Source organism: Oratosquilla oratoria, chromosome 14, assembly GCF_046742065.1.
Source record: "Oratosquilla oratoria isolate Oo_2021 chromosome 14, ASM4674206v1, whole genome shotgun sequence".
NCBI classification, from domain to species: domain Eukaryota; kingdom Metazoa; phylum Arthropoda; class Malacostraca; order Stomatopoda; family Squillidae; genus Oratosquilla; species Oratosquilla oratoria.
Genome location: NC_134790.1, coordinates 53,024,979 through 53,043,685, shown reverse-complemented (window position 1 = coordinate 53,043,685; position 18,707 = coordinate 53,024,979). Strand labels below are relative to the sequence as shown.

At 39.9% G+C, this 18,707-nt stretch overlaps 1 protein-coding gene across 1 annotated transcript in view; it reads right to left on the bottom strand.

Moving 5' to 3' along the window:
- The window catches only part of LOC143032873 (ATP-binding cassette sub-family F member 1-like), a 136,052-nt gene extending 120,443 nt beyond the window's left edge, over positions 1-15,609 (bottom strand). The window contains exon 1 of the mRNA XM_076198063.1: positions 14,745-15,609. Within this exon, the coding sequence (XP_076054178.1) occupies positions 14,745-15,474 (730 nt within the window). The 5' untranslated portion in view covers positions 15,475-15,609. The remainder of the gene's footprint in view (positions 1-14,744) is intronic.
- Between the last annotated feature and the right edge of the window lie 3,098 nt (positions 15,610-18,707).

The window sequence follows — 18,707 nt, the reverse complement described above, 5'->3', positions numbered from 1 at the left end:
GATTTTGAAAGAATGCAGGAATGAACTGGCAGACAAAATACACAGCATAATAAACAGTTCCTTGAAAGAAGGAAAAGTTCCAAAAGATTGGAAAAAAGCAAATATAGTACCTATATATAATGGGGGAAATAAAGAAGACCCTACCAACTATAGACCAGTCTCTCTAACAAGTACAATAGCAAAAATTTTGTGAAAGAATTGTCAAAAGTAGATGGGTAAAATATTTAGGAAAAAAAAAAAAAAAAAAAAAAAAAAAAAAAAAATGCTAAATCCAAGGCAATTTGGATTCAGACAAGGACGATCATGCGTCACCAATTTAATATGTTTCTATTCAAGGCTAATAGATATAATACAAGAAAGAGATGGATGGGCTGATTGTGCATTTCTAGACCTAAAAAAAGCTTTTGACAAAGTACCACATAAGAAGTTGCTTAAGAAATTAGAAACTGAAGGAGGAATACAGGGCAAACTGCTTAAATGGATGGAAGACTTTTTGCAAGAAAGAAAAAATGAGAGTAGTGATAAGAGACAAACACTCAAATTGGGATGAAGTAATAAGTGGTGTTCCACAAGGAACAGTTCTGGCCCCAATAATGTTTGCTATATATATTAATGATATGGATGAAGAAATTGAAAGTTATATGAGCTTCTTTGCAGATGATGCAAAACTATTAAAAAAAAGTGAACACGGAAGAAGATTGTGAGTCACTACAGAGTGATCTAAATAAAGTATGGGAATGGAGTAGGAAGTGGGAGATGGAATTCAACACTAAAAAGTGTAGTATAATGGAATTTGGAAAAAGCAAAAACAGAATAACATAAAATTGGGAGAAGGAATAAAAAAGTTGAAAATGAAAAGGACCTGGGAGTCATTGTTATGAATAATATGTCACCTGAGAAACATATAAGATTTTTGGAGAAACTTATAATCTAATAAGAACAATCAAAGTGGCATTTACATACCTGGATGAAGAAATGGTGAAGAAAATAATAATCACTCTGATAAGACCAAGATTGGAATATGTAGCAACGATGTGGTCACCAAGTACAAAAAAATGTATAAAAAAAACTTGAAAGAATACAAAGAGCAATTACAAAATTGACACCAACACTCTCAAAACTATCATATAAAGAGAGACTATCAAAACTTGAACTACAGACACTAGAGCAAAGAAGAGAGAGAGGATATTTGATAGCTATTTACAGAATCATGAAAGGCATAGAAATTATTGATAGAGAGGATCTAATAAAGTGGGATGATAGAAATACAAGAGGACACGGAAAGAAAATCAAGAAAGACAGCTATAGAAGAGATCTGAAAAAGAACAGCTTTCCTCACAGAGTAATAGACAGTTGGAACAAGTTAGATGAGAAAGTGGTGTGTGCAAAAACAATACATGAATTTAAAAATAGTTTAGATAAAATGAGATATGAAGACGGGACACCACGAGCATATCTCCCCTTCCCGTAAAATACAACTAGGTAAATACACACACACAAATACTTTTACTCCATTTCTTAATACAATATATTAGGCTGGTAAATTGAGACAAGACTATTGCTGCTAACAATCACCATATGGCAAAATTCCTGAAGAGGTCCATATCCCCTCCATAAAGAATATCAATGAGTTATTGTAGAATTCATATGAACCTCACATTAATTTCTATTTAGCATTTTAGATTTTTTGCCTACCTGTCCCATGCTGGTGCAAAAGCATGTGAATTTTGATAGAAATAACGCCACTACTGGTGTTAGTACTTTATCTTGCTGTGTTTATCATTGGCAGGCTGGGTCAATAAATTGTGTTGCCATAACATATAACTAGTTTCTAAAATAATATGCAACATTCACCTTCCCCAGGCATGATAATGGGTAACCAAAAAAAAATCTATATTGGCCAGGGGTCCAGAGGCAGAGTCCCCGATGGGGGGTCAGGGGGCTGCAGGCCTAGGCTGAGTTGTTGGGCTGAATTGCAAGTAAACTAACACATGCAAGTTGTTCCATTGATGTTGCTATCGATATAATTCAGCCAAAATAAAATCTACCCCAGTCATCACCTTGCTATATGTACATGTGCACACCACACCATGCAATGCTACACAAAACAAATCACTTGCGGGCCAGCACAAAATAAACCACTTACCGTATTTTCCGGCGTATAGTGCACGACTTTTTTACGTTGGAAGGGCCTAAAAATGGGGGGTGCGTGTTATCAGGTGGTGCGCATTATCTACGGCCTACGATAAAAATTCTGTGGCTGTGTGTAATTTTTTTCACAACAACGTGACGATGTTGGCCGTCACAAAGTCGGGAGGCACACTTCTCCGTGACGTTCCGTGAGAATAAGAAGAACAGCCATGGTGACATGAAAGAATACGCCAGCATGGGCTACCGTATATAAATATTTGGTATAGGTAGGTATCTATCGAATCTTATTTTTCATGCTTAAATAGGCCTAAACACCATGAAACATAATCAATATTCATGATATTTGCCCATGTTCACAGCATCTTAGTTTGAATTTTTATGTTGGCTTTGTTGCTTCACTTTAGGTATGGTACAAATTCCGTTGCGGCCGTTCATAAAATCGTGTCAAACACGGGAGTTATATTAACTAAACGTCACCTCGATGAGAGACTGTCCTATTTCACCACTGTCATTGCAGGTTCAAAGCTAAAATAAAACAGTCTGTAGTTTGTTTCAGTATTAAATAAAAAAAAAATGGTAAAGACGATTTATTTCCTCAAGATATAAAATGAACATTTTCTGTAAAAATTCCGAAAATTTTCTGTATATTTTACTTTCAATAAACTTTTTTAGATCATATTTCCAAACTATTTAAGCTACAAAGTAATAAGGGACCAACGCACAACATGAGTCATATACCGGTACATGTAGTTCCGACTTTTTCTTAAGTTGTGTCCTGATTGATGCCTAAACTGACACTTAATTTAGTGACAAATCAACAGATTTCCCAGCGGTGGCTCTTGCCAATGAAAAATACTTCTCCATGTAACCTCGTTCACATGATATAAATACCGAGGTAAAACTGCGTTATAGACAAATGAGATCGGGCATGCGCGTTATACGTCGGTGCGCGCTATCTGTGTACTGAGATAACGAAGTGCATGGGTGCGCATTATATCCCGATGCGCATTTTAAGCCGGAAAATACGGTACACACAGGTACATACAAATCGCCCAAAACTTCACATCAACCAAAAATTATTCGACCACAACAAAATCTTTTTTTCTAACAGGATCATTTATTACAATCAGGAATTAATGACAAAAAATCGAGATCATTGTCAGGAAAAGAAAAAAAATCAGAATTCAGATCTAAATCAGAAGAATATCATGCCTGCTTCCCCTCATCTTTACCAACATTGTTTACATAGATGATTAAGATGTGCACACATACATTATGAATATTACATTACACAGTCAAAGGAAATGAATGATTGTCATTAAGAGTGAGTGGCTGTTTGAACAGGTGTCAGTTTCCAACTCCCAATGTACTGTACTGTCAATAATGTTTTTGTGTTGTGGAATAGGTATAGCTATACTAATATTGGTATGATAACTGAATATATGTGGAATTAGGTTATAAGTTGATTGTTGAATAACTAATCCTAACTAGGGTTCATCAAACGAGATCTCGGGACTCAGGATCTTGTCGTTTCCTTAGACATATATTCCCAGGAAAGGTATTTGATACTCCTGGGACTATCCCGGCACACAGGAAGTGAACCACATGTAACGTCTTGGGATTTTCTCCCAACTTTTCCATGAGGACAACAATTTAGTGAGACCCCATGATTTTCCCAGGACACTGGGATCATGTCTCTCCCTGGAAACTTATGCATTTTGTTATTAATAGCAATTAGTAATTATCTGAAATTAGAAGTTACTTGTAATCAGTATTCATTATTAGTAATGAAGTATCGACATTTTCTGGATTACTTCTTCCATATCATTTACCAATGTTTTACTTGGATTTACTTGGATATGTCTAGTAGACCTCTTCACAGCCACGGCAATCTGCCACTGTTACCATTCCTGGTGTCCAATTTCTTCAAGGTCCTGGTCTGGTATGGTGTTTTTCGACCGGCATCCAGCAGTGTAGCCTGGTACAGGTGGTTTGTCTGGTGCTGATGATAGGAATTTGTCCAGTCCAGCCTTCAGTATGTCCACTGTACAGCCAGTAATACCTCTTATATCCCTTGGGAGGGCATTAAAGATCCTTGGACCCTCACGGCTAAGGCTATTCACTAGCAAGGTCTTGATCCTTTCCAGAGCTCTGGTTGGTACTGTTTTTCTTGTTATTTTCCTCCCTGCACATTTACTGCTGTATGGCTGCAGTGAATGGGGGTGCTGGGTTAGGTATTGGCTCCCCGTCTGGGGTATTGGCTCCCCTTCTGGAGTACTGGCTCCCCATCTGGGGTATTGGCTGCATGTTACTGTGATAAAGTAGCATGCAGTTGATACTTTAGGGTCTATATGGGGCGCCCCTACGGACCAGAGCCACACATCATTTTGTCTGTGATAGAGGAAAACTCTGTTCATAGAGAAATGATGACACTTTCATACTACGACTGTCCCTCCATTATGCTGTCCCCCAACCCCTTGTTACTGTCCTGTACAATTTCTCTGAATATTCATTTCCTTTTTTGCCTACCTACCCTGTGGTGGGGGCAAAAGAATACTGCCACCAAGTATTTCCACTTGGATTGTAAGAGGCGAGAGAAAAGGGACGGGGATTGGGACCGGGCATCCTTCTCCCTGTAGCCCCAAAAGGGGACATTCCTAAAAACAGTAAAGGCATAGGAGGGTCTGTGAGTTTTCCAATCAGCACCCAAAGGTTTGGGTCTTTTAATGTGCGTGGATGTGGTACAGATGAGAGTAAAAGAGAATAGATAGGTAGTATGTTTGCGAGAAGAAAGATGGATGTGTTGGCGTTGAGTGAAACTAAGTTGAGAGGGAAGGGCAAGTGTAAGTTTGGGAGTGTAAGTGGGAGGTTATCAGGAGTGAAGAGAGGGCGAGGGAGGGAAGGGGTGGCTATACTAGTAAGTGAAGAGATAGGTAAATGTGTAGTGGAGTGGAAGGAGGTTTCCTCAAGGATAATGTGGATGGTGAAACTGGGAAAGAAGATGTAGGTTTTTGTAAGTGCATATGGGCCTGGTAGTGAGAAGAGTGTAGAGGAAAGGGAGGCTTTTTGGATATATTTAAATGAGTGCATAGAGGGATTAGGGAAAAATGTCAATGTAATAGTACTGGGAGACCTTAATGCTAGGGTAGGAAATGAACCAATCGACGGAGTGGTTGGGAAATGTGGAGGTCCAGGAAAGAATCGTAGTGGAGAGTTGATGGTGGACATGTGTCTAGAAAGAGAGTTGATGATAGCAAATAGTGTTTTGGAATAAAGTCAAGCATAAGTATACATGGGAGAGGGTGGTGGATGGAAGGATGGTAGATAGAGCATTAATGGACTATGTAGTGGTAGATAGGAGTATAATAGGAAGAGTTAAGGATGTACATGTGCTAAGGAGAGAGGGTGGGGGAACGTCAGATCAGTTTTTGGTGAAAGGTAAGTTGAGAGTGGAGGATAGATGGAGAAAGAGGAAAAGGACAAAAGGTTGGGAGGTGCTTAGAGTGAACTCTTTAAATGAAAAGGAAAAGGAGTACAAGAAGAAGATGAGAGAGGAGTGGGAGGGAGTGAAGGATAGAGTAGAACTAGGAGTGGAGGAGGAATGGGGATGGTTCAAGGAGGGAGTCACAAAGTGTACAAAGATGGTGTGTGGAACAAGAAGGACAGGAGGAAATAGAAGGAAGGGTAGTGAATGGTGGGATGAGGAAACAAAGAAGGTTGTAGAAGAGAAGAAGCGAGCTTTCACAGATTGGTTACAAAATAGGATGAGTCATATGAGAGGTACAAAGAAAAGAAAAGAAGTAAAGCACAAGGTAAAGGAGGCAAAGAGGAGAGCAGATGTGAAGTGGGGTAAGAGTATGACAGAAAATTTTGAAAGTACTAAAAAGATGTTTTGGAAAGAAATTAAGAGAGGAAGAGAGGTGAATCAAGTAGAGAAGATAAGGTAAAAGGTCCAAATGGAGAGATGATAATGGAAGAGAAGGCAGTAAGGAGAAGATGGGCAGAATATTTTAGGGAGTTGCTAAATGTGAAGGAGGATAGGGAGGGAAAGATAGTTGCAGTGGGAAATGCTAAGAAAATGACCATGATGAGTGGGGAAAATGGAGTAGAAATAAGGAAGGATGAAGTGAAGGCAGATGTTAAGATGAAGAAAGCAGGTAAGGCACCTGGTCTGGATGGATGCCATGCAGAATATCTAAAAAAGGTGGTACAGTGATGGTGGACTGGCTGGTGAGGTTATTTAATGTTTGTTGGAGAGAAGGTAGAGTGCCGGAGGACTGGAGGAGTGCCTGTATAGTTCCACTTTACAAGGGAAAAGGGGACAGGTGTGAATGTAGTAGTTTCAGAGGGATTAGCTTGTAAGTGTAGTTGGGAAGGCTTATGGGAGGATCTTGATTGAGAGGATTAGGAGAGGAACAGAGGGAGTAATTGGTGAGGAACAGTGTGGATTTAGGATGGGTAGAGGTTGTGTAGATCAGATTTTTGTGATAAGACATATGTGAGAAAGCTATAGGAAAGGGGAAGGATGTTTTTTGGGCTTTTATGGATCTGGAAAAGGCTTACGAAAGGGTAGACAGGAAGGCACTGTGGGAGGTTTTGCAGATATACAGGATAGGAGGAAAGCTTCTAGGAGTTGTCACGAGTTTTTACGAGAGTAGTAGAGCATGTGTCAGGATTAGAAATGGAGAGAGTGAGTGGTTCGAGGTAAGGGTGGGACTTCGTCAGGGATGCGTTATGTCGCCCTGGCCGTTCAACTTGTACATGGATGGGGTGGTGCGAGAGGAAAGTGCAAGGGTGGTGGGTCAGGGATTGGAGATGGTTAAAGAAAATGGAGAAAAGTGGGACGTGTGCCTGCTGTTCTTTGCGGCGCTTGTGGCAGGATCGGAGGAGGGATTGAGGAAGTTGGTGACAGAGTATGGGAGAGTGTGTGAAAGAAGAAAGCAGAAGATAAATGTGGGTAAAAGTAAGGTGATGAGATGTACAAGAGGTGAAAGTGGCAGCAGACTGGAAGTGAGCATTAAGGGGGAGATCCCCCTATGTTTAAGAAATGGCGCTAGTTTCTTCTAACTCACACAGTACATGCATAGTATTATGCTAATCATCATATCCAAATTTGGTGTGGATATGAGTGAAAAAAAGTACTTTTTTTTTCTCGAAAATTTTGGAATTCGTTTGGAATCACAAATTCTTCACCGATTTTAATGCGATTTTTACAGTAATATCACATCATCTATGTTACCATATAACCGTACGAAAATTTCTGATTTTTTTTTTTTTACTAGTCTAGACGTGAAAAAATCTTTTTTTTTTTTTTTTACTAGTCTAGACGTGAAAAAATAATTATTTTTTTTTTTACCCATTTTCAAATTTTGGACTCGTATTCATTTTCTACAACCATTCAATGTTTTTGTCCCAAAATTTCAGCCAAATCGGACAAAAACTAAAGGAGATAGCATGTGTGTGTGAAAATCCATGGTTTTGAGGAAACAGCGATCAAAGTTTGCCTTCCGATTTTTCATGTTCCAAGTGAAGTGAAACTATAATAAGAGATTCCAGTTATATTTGTTTATGCATATGGATGCATATGGTATTTATACCTAATAATCTGGCACCTGGTCCCACCATAATAAAGATTTATTAGGTATTACATGCTCGAAGGCAAGGGTATCATGATGCGCCACATCACTCATTGTAGCCAGGTTTGATTAGAACGCCCCAGCCTGATATTGTTTGCTTGGGCTGCCTGGTGTTTTCTTTTTCTGACGTCTCTTCCTCTTTCTAGGTGTTAGTCTTCTTTCCTCCTTTCGTTTCAGTACTTTTTCCATTGCATGGTTCGGTCCAAACATACTTGTGATAAGATATTTCTCGTAACCAAAGTTGTGGTCTAGGATGGTCACTTGGCTGACAAACTTCACCCTAAAGTATCCTGCATGCTTTATTTTCAGACACTTCTGCCACACTTTAGAATGCAGTGATTCGTTAGGGTTTTATGCATACTCCTCCTTTACTCATGCATCACGGACATTTAATAGACATTTAAAGGGCTGCTCGCTAGGCCCTTTAAAATTGCGGTAGAGAAAAAAGAACTTCACCATTTGATATTAGAGGGATACTAGGTGTTGCCTGGCTGTAGAACAGAAAACCGATATTTTTCACACACATCTACAAAAAGTAAGGCGGATCTCCCCCTTAAGGGAGAGCGACTGGAGGAAGTGGATAGTTTTTATACTTGGGTGCAAATGTGGCAGGAAAAGGTGAAGTGGAGGGGGAGGTAGAATGTAGATTGAGCGAAGCGAGTAAATTCCTTGGACTAAAAAGTGTAATGAGGAATAGACATTTGGGAATGGATGCTAGGAGGAGACTGTATGAAGGAGTGATTGTGCCAACAGCATTGTATGGGGCAGAAACATGGAACATAAGAGAGGAAGAGAGGAGTTTGAATGCGTTTGAGATGAGGTGTCTGAGAAGTATGATGGGGGTTACTAGGCTAGATAGAGTGAGAAATGAGGGGGTGAAGAGGAGAACAGGAATGGAAAGGGAGTTGGGAGATAGGGTTGATGAAAGAGTATTAGGATGGTTTGAAAGAACAAGTGAAGAAAGACTAGTAAAAGAGGTATGGAGGGCAGATGTGGAGGGAGTGAACATGAGGGGACGTCCTAGGATGAGATGGATGGATGGGGTGAAGGGGGCTTTGTGGAAGAGGAGAATGTCTGTTGAGGAAGGACAGGAGAGGACAGAAGACAGGGGTGAATGGAGAATGGTTGTATATGGATGATGTTGTGATGCATGAGGTGGAATGGGTAGGGGATGGGGGGTGAGGTAGTATGTGTGAGCAAAATTTGACTCAGCCCGAAGGGATTTCTTCCCGTCTTCTCCTTTTATGCAGGGGGGGTCGCTGATTTAATGAAGCGGCCTTGCTGTGGATGTGCTGTGACTTGCGACACTGCCTCTGACCCAGGGCAGTGGACAAGGTGCAGGGATGACCCGTCATCCAGGAGGTGCTAAGATAAGAGGGAGGGTGGAGGGGAGTGGAGTGTATTTAGGGATGGAATGGGTGGGAATGATTTTAAGCCTTTTTCCTTTTGGCCACCTCCCTTGTAAGGGGGAAAAAGCCTTGGTATATGTATGTATGTATTTTCCATACATAGATTGCACGATACCATTCTCTTCTTCATTGTTGGGAGTAGAGCCCCAACATTTTGAGATGTCCCCAGTAGCTTAAATCCCTCATTCCTCTGATTTGCCTGTTGTAAAAGTGTTGGACAGCCTCTAATTGCTGAATTTCCCCTCTTTTGTGGGGGGGACCACAGCTGGCTACAGTAGTCTAATAGTGGCTGTATTATGGTGTTCCAAAGGGTCAACATTATTTTGGGTTCTCTGGTATAGAAGGTTCTAAGTACCCAGCGTACCACCCCTCTATCTCTTCTCACAATTTCGGATATATGGTGGTGAAAGGTGCAGTCTTCTCCCAGGTGTACCCCCAGGCATTTAGCAGTATGAAGTGCACTAATTTCATGGCCTCCTCCTGTGAGTAGGTTTGTTTCAGTTTTTATTTCTTGATGTTGGCCATGTTGCAGTATTATCAAACTTTTCTTCATTGAAGACCATGTTATTTCTTGAGGCCCAGGCATATACAGTATCTAGACCTCTCTGGAGGTTAGGTACATCTTCAGTACTAGTGATTGGTAGGCTCAAACTGGTGTCGTCGGCAAATGAGGAGTGGCTAGAACCACTCACTCCCTCATTTATGTCTCCCTTATAGATCAGGAATAGGAGTGGGCCCAATACAGAGCCTTGGGGTACACCGCTGATTACCTGTGCTTTTTGTGATTGAGACCCTCCTACCGAGACTGTCTGTTGGCGTCCTGTGAGAAATGCATGGATCCACACAGCCCAGTTTCCCTGTGATGCCGAGGTCCCTGAGTTTGTGTAACAGTATTCCATGGTCCACTTTATCAAAGGCCTTTCCAAAATCAAGGAACACTACCTATGTTCTTTCCCTCAGCTAGGTTATGTAGGACCCAATCATGATGAGCTAGGAGCTTTGATAAGCAGGATCTTCCTTTTCTGAAGCCGTGCTGGTCATCACTGAATAGTTGGTTGTCCTCCATGTACTTCACTATATTGTTGCGAACACTCCTTTCAAAGATCTTGATCAGGTGTGATGTTAGGGCAACTGGTCTATAGTTTTTAGGGATGCATCTGTCTCCGCCCTTGTATATTGGGGACACAGTGGCAGTTTTGAGGAGCTCCGGGATTATTCCTGTGTCTAGGGACTTTCTCCATAGTCTAAGCAGCAGTTTTGCCAGGGTGTTTCTACAGTTTAGGAGTAGCATGGTTGGTACTCCATCTGGTCCAGCAGCTGCATTTGGTCTCAGTTCTTTCATTGCAGACTGTATGTCTTCAGCTGTGATGTCCAAGTCGGTGATTTGCAGCTGTTTAGGATTCTCTGCGAAAAATTCTCCTGGGTTTTGTACAATTCTATATTGTTGCAATAACAGGTCACAGGTTGCTACAGGGTCTTTTTCTATCATCCCTGTGGCATTTTTTAGTGAGCCAATTTGTGTCTTTGTTTTGGAGTATCTTTTGCAGAAGCTGAAAAAGTATTTGGGGTTATACTTAAATCTTATTTACTGCCTGGTTTTCCTCTCGTACTCTTTGGTCCGTGTGTGAATGTAATATATTTATATTCTCTTCAATTATTCTTAGTTTTCTCTGAATTGCAGTTTTGCTTGTGACATTATGTGTTTTAGAGAGCTGTTTGTTGAGTTTCATTCTCTTTCTCATTAATATTAGCCTATCTTGGGGGATGTTGGTGTGGCTATTTCTCTGAGCTTTTCTTTTTGGGATATATAGATGTTATAACTCTAATAGCTTATCAAGTAGGATTTGGAGCATAGTGTTAGGATCCTCATCCTCCATAATTTGATCCCACTGAATGTCATTAATGTGTTTGTTAATTTCAACCCACTCTATATTTTCATTGAAGAAGTTATATTTGGCAAAGGGAGATGTATCCGAGCTGTTACTATCATATTTTTTTTGTACGCAGAGTTTATTTTTATTAATTTGTGGTCAGAGAGTATGGTTTCTTCCGTACTGTAAGTAATCACTGAGTCATGACTGTTTGTGAAATACAGGTCCAGGGTGTTAATCCCTCTTGTGGGTGTTGTTATTTGTTGAGTGAGGAGGGTTCTCTCAGCCATTTCTAGTAGGGCTCTTGCTTGAATTTGATCCTCAAGTGTGCTTCCCGAGATGCAACCCTCTGGCCACTGCATATTTGGAAAATTAAAATCTCCGCACAATATGATGTCTGGGGTGGGAGGTGGGTAATCTTCCAGTATCTTTGATACCTTGTCCATAGTTAATTTGAACTTTTGTGAAGGGCACCTAGGTGGTTGGTAGCAGTTTATGATTATTAAGTCTAGGTGGTAGATATGGACACCTATTAGTTCTATGTGACTGTCTCAGATAGGATTTGTTTTCTACCTAGGGTAAGGTCATTTCTTATGTAGAGCATAGCTCCTCTATGACTTCTACCATCTCTGTCTGCCCTGAAGGGGGTGTAATTTGCTATATTAATTTCAGCATTTCTAACCTCTTGGTGTAGGTGGGTTTCTGTGAGGGCAATGAATATGGGATCCTCTAAGGCTGCTAGTTCTTGTAGAAATGGTATTTTTGTTTGGTTTGATTTAGGGTAGAGGCCCTGTATATTGCCCTTGATGATGCTTTCTAGTGATTGGTCACTGCTGTGTGATTTCCTATGTTACCAATTTATTTCCCACACATTTCACATTCAATTTTTGTCATCAGAAAAAAAGTAATTGAGATCATATGCAACTCTGAAAAACTCAGGCATGAAATCCTAATAAGCAACCAAGAGCAGAAAGAGGGAGGGGGAGGGGGTAGCCGGTGTCCTGACCGTGTAATACATTGACCATCAGTAAATAAAATTGGTATTTTCTTTATATACTTACATTTGATGTGTTATCCACAAAATGTGCTAGTATATATACTATACCAGTATATACACTCATGCCTCAATTTAACGGACTAAAAGGGGGGAACACCAGTCTGATATACCCGATTGTCCGAAGTTTCCGATACTACTGTATTTCAACGATTACGTTACGAAAAAATGAGGAATGAATACAGTACGGTACTTTTACTTAAGCACACTATCCAATCTGTTAGTGTAAATACCTGGGATCTGGCCCAAAATTTTCACCCCAAGAGTACCAAGTCCAAAATTTTCATCAACCAAATACTTCAGCGAATATTGGGTAAGTTGTTCCTTTTGTTTACTAATATCAGACACAGTTTGTTTCTTTACTCCATATCCTCTTCCATACGGTGCCGCCTATGTAGGCGGCATGAGGAGCAAGTGGATACGCGAGGCTGCCATATCAGCGGCTTGATTATATTCATTGTAGTTGCCCCTGTGTAATGACATACTCTCTAAACTGTCTTCATCACATTTTCTATGGTTATCAAAATTCACGGGTGAAAGAGAGAACGATCGATATAAGCGGTGACTATTTTTTATGATGCGAGTATTATGACGCAACATCGTACGTCTGGCAGCTAATGCTGCCCGCGAGATTTTGGCCTAGAGTGAAGTGGTTATTCATCACACACCTGCTTCACCGACACTCCACTTTCCAACTTTTTAATCAACTCAAGCTTCTGTGATACTGTTAAATTGACTCTTTTCCTTTTTTCTACAGGATGTACAGGTGCCATGGCTAAAAAAACTGTTGAATTATTTCACAAACAACACACAAAACAGGGCCAAAAAGGTCGAAAAACACGGACCAAACAGCTCCACGTGTTCCGGCACAGTTGTAAACAAAGCGACCATAGGTCATCTGGCGGTCAACTGCGGAAACATCGGACCGCGTCTGGTCGCTCCGGACAATCAGGAAGCTACAGATTTTGTCCGTTGCATCCGAAATCCATTAAAGTGAGGTCCATTAAATCGAGGTATGAGTGTATATATTAAAAATAAGGTTAACATAATCAACATGTCATATATTAAAAATGTTGTAATTCATACCTTTCCTATGTATTGATGGGAAACTGAGACATACCATGATTTCCCTGTATTCTCCGGGACATGTAGGAATCCTGGGAAATTCGCAAGATCTTTAGCTTGTGGATAACTCAAATAGTTTATGCTGGTCCCGGGAGTAGTACTATATAGCTTGGGAAAATTACAAGACCCCTGGATACCAGGGTCTCATTTGATGAACCCTAATCCTAACCTAACCATAGGTTACCTTGCATAACCTAACCTTACTATACATAACCTTCCATATCCTAACCTAATGACCATTACATATTATAACCTACAACAAATCCTTGCATAACAGAACCATTCACTTGAAATTATGTTTGCTTGAACTGGTGCTCACTGGAATTGACCAACTTAAATCATGAAAACCACACATTTGGGCAAAATATTCACTTAAGAAAAATTACTATAATTGACAAGGCAAGTTGATCTAGAATAACAAAATAACAATAAGCCATATGGCGGACCTCCACAGAAATAATACTTATCACTAGAAAATAATAATAATAATTGTACTTGGCAATGAATCAATATACATTGTAGGATATGTTGGGCAGCATGGCCTATTACTCATACCTGCTACATACATGAAATGCAGTTAATGAAAAGAACACATAGTTTGAAATAGCAATTACAATTGCCAAAGATAACACAAAAAAGCATGTAAGCTTATTTCCATTGTGGTCCTGAACATTAAATACAATTCACCAAACATCAAGTTAAAAATATTTAGCTGCTTCTGGACCTCAGTCCTACTAAATAACGCCCAGTAGGGACTGGTGATTTCCTATGGTGCCCAGGTGTTGTGTAAGCTTGTTTATCCAGTTCCAATGGTTCATATCATATGAATGATTCGTCTACTAGTGAATTCATGAAAAAAAAGTTGAATTTGGCAGGAGAAACAATGCACAATGCAGAAAATTCTTTGCTCAATTTAGCACCTGGACATGGTGCCGCCATCTTAATGTCTGGTCGTTGGAAAATGTGGAATGGCTAAATTACCGGCGGTTGGAACGTTAGGTTAAGTTAGGCCAACGACCGGACATAAACAAAGATGGTGGCACCGCCATGGTCCAGGCGCTAAATTTAGCAAAGGATTTTCAGCTTTGTGCATCATTTCTCCTACTAAATTCAGCAATTTTTTTCATGAATCCACTAATAGACAAATCATTCATGTATGAACCATTGGAACTGAACACAACGCCTGGGCCACCATAGGAAATCGCCGGTCGCTACCTGGCGTTGCCAGGCATTAATTAGTACAACCCTCTGGACCTTGACATACAAGTCAATACTTTTGGTAATATAGGCTATTTAATATGTTTTAAATAATGTTGATTCAGAGCTAATTAATATGTTGATTCTGAGCTTCTGAGATTTTTGTTAGGTTAAGTAAAAGTTAGGTGATTAAGTTCTTTGTTCTGGTTAAATTAACATTCCTGCAAAAGCTGTCATATGTGAAGTGTTGTTTACACTAGAGCAATAATACTAATCTTGATTTACTTTTCATCGTACATACCTTCTCGTTTCAATCTCTTTATCCTCTCCTCTTCTGTTTCCTCTTCTTCTTCTTCTTCCTCCTCAGATTCCTGAACTACCTGTGGTGCTGGTGGTGGAGCTTCTGGTTCAGTTTCCATTTTCTCTTCGACCTCTGGTTCTGGAGTCATTTCTGGGGTAACACTTTTTTCCTCACTCACTTCCTTCTCTCGACTTTCCTCTCTATCCTCAGTTTCCTCCTCATCTTCATCTTCTTCTTCCTCCTCAATCTCCTCTTCCTCTTCTAATTCTATCAGTTCCTTTCCTTTCTTTTTCACTTTAGCTTGCTTTTTTTGTTTGCGCTTTGAAACAATCACCATTTCATCAGCTTCATCATCAATGACTATGCCATTTATCTTATCATCTGCCTCTTCATCACTCCAATCATGATCATCACCTTTCTTTTTCTTCTTACCCTTTTTCTTCATTTGCTTCTTCTGTCCCCCCTTTGGTTTTTCTTCATCCTCATTCTCCTCTTCATTCAGTTCTATGTTCTTCACCTTGTCTGCTAACTTTTCACTCTCATCATCACTCCACAACTCTTCTTTCTTTCCCTTCTTTTTATCCTTCTTCTTTGCATTTTTCTTCTGACTTTTCTCCCTTGGTGTTTCATCATCACTGTCAACCACTTTCTTCACATCGGGTACCTTGTCCTCGTCGTCCCCGTCCCATTCGTCCTTCTTTTTACCTTTCTTTCCTTTCTTCGGGGGCATCTTGAAGTTATTATACGTCTATATCACAGTCGGAAATCCTTAAAACAATAAGGTGAATATGTATCAAACAACCAATCTGCCTGGCCCAATTCCTACACGCTTTCCACCATTAAAGGACACAGAAAGGGATACTAAATCAAAATTTTTATAAAAATATAAACACACACTAAAAATACCCTCATATAACTTTGAGAAAATGCTTCATATTTCAAAAATTAATCTGATTACCCAACATTACGCCATCGTATAATAACTTTATTATTCATTATTTATAATACTTATACTTATTATCCCTTTTACTTTACTGGTGCAGCAGCCAGGGGCAAAATATATTTCAAACTTAATCATTTCAATTACATGGGAGGTTAAGAGACTTCTTATAGTGCTCCCATCTCAACTCCAATCGTAAGATATGGATTAATAAATATTTTCCAATTTCTATTTCCGCAGTTTCATCATCAATCCAATGTCTCCTTTCATTCACTTTCTTTTTGATGAAGATTTTTTTTTTTAACACTGATCGAGTTTGTCCTTAAAGGCTCCTATGGTAGGGGCTGTAACTACCTCCACCGGAAGACCATTCCAATCATTGACCACTCTTACACTAAATGAATTTGCCCTCACCAGAGTTCTCCAGTGGCCTCGTTTCTGCTTAACTGTGTTTGACCTGGTACTATTTTCATTATACTCAAAGAAGACGTTATAGTCCACATTCTCCATCCCATGCAGGATTTTATGTTTCAATTAAATCACCTCTACGTCTTCGTTTTTCTAACGTTGTTAGTCCCAGTATCTGGCATCTCTCTTCGTAGTCAAGGTCCCTTAGCTCTGGTACCATTTTGGTCATCCTTCTTTGTACTTTTTCTAATTCTTGGATATCCTTTTTGAAGTATGGTGACCAGCTCTGAACGGCATACTCTAAATGTGGTCTCACCAAAGCACAATAGAGCGACCTACATACGTCTGCATCCATGGATGGAAAATTTCTTCTTATCAGGCCTACCATCTTATTTGCCTTGTAGTGGTTTTAGTTCGGAACAACGGCAAGACAAATGCAAATCAACACAAAATATCTAATCTCTTTCTTTTGGTAATTAGCCACAAGGTGCGACACTAGAAGTGTCACATGAGAAATATAGGTGAAGCTCGGACTAAGGCCACAGCTTAGTGGAGCTTATGGTTGTAGCTGGACGTGGAGCTTAACGGTGAGGCGGTAGCAGATGATGACGGCGAGGCTCGATGGGACGGCTAGAAGGTTGGACGAGGAGATGTTGTTGTGTGTGCGGGTCGGTACTGTTCTGCCCATCTAATAATAATAATAATTAATGACAGGTAAGTGAGAAGGTGTGGGAACAAGAGGGGGGTGATAGGTGAAGGTAAAGTTTAGAAAGTGAAGGAAGTGTGAGTGTGATAGTGTGGGGCGGACCCACTTGCATGGTGTTATCAATATTTAACGGTCATCCTATCTAGCTCTAATCATAAAATTCCCTAGCTAGCTAATCATATATATATATGGTATGAAGGAAGGACTTGTTTCCTGTTGTACTTTTTTATTGACTTTAGGTTTTGAATATGGTATTAATTTATTATGACGTTATTGATTTAATTATATACAAGTCCTTCCTTCATTTTGCACAAATTATAATAAATATTAACGTGGGTTGGGAGCAGGTGTGGCTGAATAGTGGCAAAGTGCCGTGAGTGTTAATTCAGGTTCTTAGTTTAAGTTCTTATTTCAGTTTATATTTAATTCAAGTGATAGAGTGAGTCACACCTGCTTCCATTTATTTTATATATATATATATATATATATATATATATATATATATATATATATATATATATATATATATATTTTTTTTTAGGGAGGTTACATTTTTAATTGTTGGCTACTTTGCCTTGTGAATTTTAATATTAATGTGAAATGTGAAGTTGTACACACATATCCTGTGGATATGTGTGTTTATGTGAGCAATTATCTTATGTATAATCTTATATCTATATTACGTTATTGCTTAAGTATGTAACCTTCCCTTTTTTTGTGTGTGATTAGCTAGTGGCCGTGTTTATGGCGGAAGGATTGGATTTAGCCTAGTATGGTTTTAATTCTGGCCCAGTTTTTGTGATCTTGTGTTTGTTTAGATTAATGAGGAGGTGGGGGTATTATGTTATGTACCAGAATGTTATTCCATGCTCTACTGCTCAGTCTTATGAATCTTGAGTGTATTTTTTCTATGTTTGTTGTTTTGTGGAGTTGTTCTTGTGTTTCTAGGTATGGTGGTTTATGTCACAATTTTCGGATTGTGACACACGGCTCGCTATCATCCCTTCTCATTTTCTTTCGTCCGCTTTCAAAACCCCAGCTACCAAACACTTTCGCTCATGAGCCTAGCCGACGCGGGTTCCATAGTCATTCGTATCCTTTCAATCTTTTTCGGACAGCAATTCCCTCCCCTCTTGGGAATTACTGGAATTCTTAAGACCCCTAGTAACTATTTCTTGATATTTTTCCTTCTCCTTATCCTCATTACCTGTTGTACCAATTTGGCAATCAATTACAGTGCCTTAACGAAGTTGAGAGAGACTTCTAATTATTTAGGGAACCCCCCCCTCCCTTTAGATTCAAGTGTTTCCGTAGGCCTATGTGCAAATCACGAATGTCTAATATTAAGTGTGGGATTCCACAAATTCTCAAGTTTACTGTTTCTTATTGCATTTGTAAGTTGCTACTCCATGATCAGACTGAGAGGTTTTTCATTCAAGTGTTCCCATACGACCTAGGCCTAACGGTTTTTTCTCAGCCAAATGAACAAAGCGTCCTTGTTCCAGCTCTACGCGGCTTCGCGCGAGCAACCCCCCCCCTGCGCGCTGCCACATATTGTTTAAGCTAGGCAATTAGAGTAATTAGAATAGTATCTTACACGCTCGTGAATAGTGTCTACCCTCAAGGAACAATTGGAACTGGGTCATCTTCCACATAAACATTGTTCGTAGTTCCCTTCAAAACTAGTGACGGAGACGTAGAAATATTGGCAACGTTGGATGCTGGCTGGCGGGCATTTTTGACCTGACATGCCGCGGGACGCAGGCCAGTCTTCGTATTAGGGTCAAGCAGGGAGGTCGGGCCGCTCATACGCTCGGAAGTTCAATCGTGCCCTATCCTCCCTCATGTGGCTATCGAGGATTTTCATCCTTAAGTGACGATTGCGTACCACGGGACATCAAACGAGTGA